The sequence below is a fragment of the Mus caroli genome, chromosome 11 (genome assembly GCF_900094665.2).
Source record: "Mus caroli chromosome 11, CAROLI_EIJ_v1.1, whole genome shotgun sequence".
Taxonomy (NCBI): Eukaryota; Metazoa; Chordata; class Mammalia; order Rodentia; family Muridae; genus Mus; species Mus caroli.
Window position 1 is genome coordinate 86,756,929 of NC_034580.1, and position 4,169 is coordinate 86,761,097.

At 47.9% G+C, this 4,169-nt stretch overlaps 1 protein-coding gene across 1 annotated transcript; it reads right to left on the reverse strand.

Annotated features, from left to right (window-relative positions):
* Nucleotides 1-362: 362 nt before the first annotated feature.
* On the reverse strand, nt 363-2,650 carry Kif2b (kinesin family member 2B). The gene has a single exon (XM_021176870.1). It carries the CDS (start codon nt 2,500-2,502, stop codon nt 496-498), a length of 2,007 nt encoding a protein of 668 aa, XP_021032529.1. The 5' UTR covers nt 2,503-2,650; the 3' UTR covers nt 363-495.
* Between the last annotated feature and the right edge of the window lie 1,519 nt (nt 2,651-4,169).

The window sequence follows — 4,169 nt, forward strand, 5'->3', positions numbered from 1 at the left end:
TAGACTATTTGGCAAGCTCTCTGGTGACTCCACATTATGTTAGCATCCCCCTACCCCAGTTAAAACAATCAAAAATTGTTTTCTTTTTGAGACAGTGTTTCTCTGTGTAGCCCTGGGTGTCCTGGAACTCACTCTGTAGACCAGGCTGGCCTCAAACTCAGAAATTAGCCTAGCCTCTGACTCTCAAGTGCTGGGATTAAAGGAGAGCGCCACCACGCCCGGCCTAATCAAAATGTTTCTTAACACCAGCAGTTGTCAGTAGGGATTGGGGTAGGGAAAATCTTCATAGGGTCTAACCCAGCGACACACAGAATGAAAGCAAACTACGGAAATACAGAGGCAGAAGAGAAGACCACATTTTTGACCAGGATGCTTTAAGATGTAAATTCTCCAGGGGACCTTTATGCTTAGATAATTTGGACAGATTACTGTAACAAGAGGTAGAAATGTCAGAACTGTATCCAATATCTCATTCCTGATCTCTGATCATTGCTGTCACTCAACTTGGCTTTTCTTTTGGAGGTCTTCTCTTAGTGATTGGAGCTTTTTTTGGATATCAGTCAGCACACCGATTTTCTGCTCCAAAACAGACAAAGACTGCGCAATGCAAAAATCCACATCACCGTTGACTCCCTCAGCCGTTTCTTGGATGGCCTCCCACCACTGGTTGGACCTGCTCCATGAAGCTGCTGGCTCCTTTTTTGATGTGAGTTCATCACTTTCTTTCTCTTCCTCTTTCTCTACAGTAGGTATCTGAATAACTTCATCCCTCTGAAGGGACTTTTCCAAATTCGTATTGTGGTTTTCTATCATCAGTGGTACCTCATGGACAGGTGGAGAGACACAGTGATGGTAGGGCCTTGCCTCTAAAGCTAATTCTTTGACTCTGTTGGCGTATCTTAAAGTATTAAGAGTATTCTCACAGGAAGTCATCCCGGGTGAGATTGTAGCGATCATGCACGTATAGGAGTTCTGCCCTATGAAGGAATCCCGGAGCACCTGCGTGAGTTTGCTGGCTCTGAATGGGGTATGAGACTTGTTCTTACCCAAAGCCCTGATGCACTCTTTCAGGGCTAGCAGACTTTTATTGATCTCAGCCCCTTCCAGCTGCCTCTTCCGGGTGGCCTTGGCAGTATCTGCTCCCCTTTCGTTTCCAGCTAAGTCAACAAGGGAAAACTTGCCATGCAGCTTCCCTCCAGCCTTGAGAATGAGCTGGAACACAGCATGGCTCCTGGAGGAGTGGGCGTTGACCGAGGTCTGACCCGAAGTCCGACAGCTGTTCCCGAGCTCCACCAGATTCAGGACTTCCTCCACACAGCTCACCTCCTGCTCCTGCAGCCCCACCACTTGGACTTGCTGATTTCCATCCTCCAAGACTTGGAGCTTCTTCTTCCAGTTCAACAGATCATACACTTTGCCACCATAGATCTCAAAAAAGGTCCCATAGACTTTGAGTTCCAATTTCTCATAGGCGGGGGTTTTTAGTAGGAGGAAGACATCCTGAGCTACCAGGGCATAAATGCCTTTAGAACAATCTTGGGCCTTTCCTAAAAAGGCTCCGCCCATCGTGTGGGTTTTTCCACTGCCAGTCTGCCCGTAGGCAAAGCAAGTGGCCATGCCCTTTCGGAAGATGGACTCCACAAGAGGCCTGGCGGTGAACTGGTAAACTAATTCATTGGATGCGGTGTCGTCGAAGGCATGGTCAAAACAGAAGGTCTGGTTTTCCAAGTAGCGGGTCAGGTCCACCTTTTGTTTAGACTCGTGGACCATGACTACATTGTGCGAGGGAATAGTGATGATATCGAGGTCCTTCATCGTGGTCTCTCTCTCATTAAGGGGGCGCTTTCTCACACACACACAGATCCGGTGGTCTTCTGGGGGCTCCAGGCTGGACATCTTGCTGCTGTCTAGACGCCTGCGATACTCCTCAATCATGCGCATAGTCTCAAAGTTCGGATTTCCAGTGTTGATGTCAAGGGCTCGTCTAGCTCGGATCTCTAGCTGCAGTCGGCGGCGCTTCTCTCTCTGCTTCTGCAGCTTTTCAATTTCCCGTAGGCAAGGGGATTTTTTCCGCTTCATCAGACAAGGGTTGCTGGGGATCATCAGGGTTTGGCTGTCCCCTGAGGGTGTTTCATTTCTGTGTGGGATCATCGCAATCCACTTGGTGGCTGTACGCTGGTCTCCAATGGCAGTAGAGGGTACTACAGACACTGGGCGCAGGGGCCTACGTGACCGTTGGTGTTCAAGAGAAGCCAGAGCTGGATTCAACAGAAGTACAGTCTCCAGTTCGATCTTCTTTCCTTTTTTGACTCCTTTCTCAACCCACTCTACTGTGACCCAGGAGTTTTCTCTGTTGATCTCTGTGACCACAGCCAGGTGAATCCGTTTGTCACTGCGCTGGATTGCCACACAGATGCCAACCTGGAAGTCTGTGAAGTGGGATTTCAGAGGTTTAAGGGGTGAGAGGCGTGGGGCCAGAGGAAGGCAGAACTGGCTGGCCATGGTGAGTGATGGTTACCAGGGCTCGCTTTCTGAGCCTCTTGGCGTTGGCACAACAGGACCGGAGTCCAAGCCAGCCTGAATGTCCAGAGCTCGAGCATTGATGTGTGTTGCTCACGCCTTTGTGAGCCAGGCACCTGGGTATTGGCTGAGGGTCTTTTCGTCACAAAGGGACCAAAGAATGGCGCTGAAGAGATGGGGGGCCTGTAGGTGAAGACGTGTTAGCATCTGTGTTAGTGTAGGGCAGAAACAGCTGAAACAGATTTTGCCCTGCCAGTGATCATGGGTGGATCTAAGGAGTGTGTGTGTGTGTGTGTGTGTGTGTGTGTGTGTGTGTGTGTGTGTGTGAGAGAGAGAGAGAGAGAGAGAGAGAGAGAGAGAGAGGGAGATAGAGAGACAGAGACAGAGAGAGACACAGACACAGACACAGAATCAGAGAGAGAGACAGAGAGAGACAGAGAGACAGAGAAAGAGACAGAGAGAGACAAAGAGACAGAGAGCCACAGAGACAGAGAGGGACACAGAGATAGAGAGACAGGGAGAGACAAAGAGACAGAGAGACAGAGAAAGAGACAGAGAGACAGACAGAGAGGCAAGAGAAATGAGGTCTGGAAAAAAGTCACAGAAGTGTGTTTTTGGTACGTGTAAACACCATGGAAACTTATGCTTTGCACATATCCATTCCCCGTGAGAATCTGACATCTGTAGTTTTGAGTTTAAGCACAGTTATAAAATCCCCTTGAGCACTCTAGGGATCAGTGCAAACAGATACAGATAAGGAGTGTTACAAATCTGGGATTTTAGGAAAAAAATGCAGCAAGACACGGTTGAAGAATGCTCTAAGTGTGCCACCTTCTTCCATGCTTGTCTAATGCACACAGCATAAAGTTATGCAAGTTTAATGGACTTTCTCATTACAAAATCAGAACGAGTTGAAGAGAGCAGGTCGTTACTGTAGTTTGTTAAGGCAGAACTTTGCTACAGCACCAGAGCTTGCAAACACAAGATGTTTATCACATCCCAAGTGCTTCCTGACAGGTACAAAGTGAATGTTATTGGGATTCCTGTCACTACAGAGGTTGAGAGGAGTTTAGTAATTACAACAGAAAACCCCATCAGTAATTACACCTCTGGACTCATCGTCTTAAAGGAGAGCCTTCCATAATCCATTCAACACAATATTCTCTCTCTCTCTCTCTCTCTCTCTCTCTCTCTCTCTCCTCCCTCCCTCCCCTTCCTCTCTCCCTCACTCCCTCTTGTCCCTCGCCCTCTCTTTTCTGTCTGTCTCCTCATCTATTTGTCTGACTGTCTCTCTCCCTCCCTCCCTCTCTCTCCCTCACCCTGTTTCCTGTCTTGTCTGTCTGTCTGTCTGTCTGTCTGTCTGTCTGTCTGTCTGTCTCTCTCTCTCTCTCTCTCTCTCTGTGTGCATGTTTGTGTGTTGAAGTATTTACAAGTAGCTAAGGAGGGTAAGTTGGTTAGAGTTTATAAGAAAACAGTTAAGATTATGTGAGTAGAAAGTATATTTAGTTTTCGGATAATCTATGAAGAGAAGATGACACCCGCTGCCCAGCCCCACTCCATCAGTACACATTGTCCTTTGCATGGTGACTTTGGGTGTGTTCATAGTCATAGCTGTGAGAAAACATTCTGCAGCACAGTTGTCCTCAGAG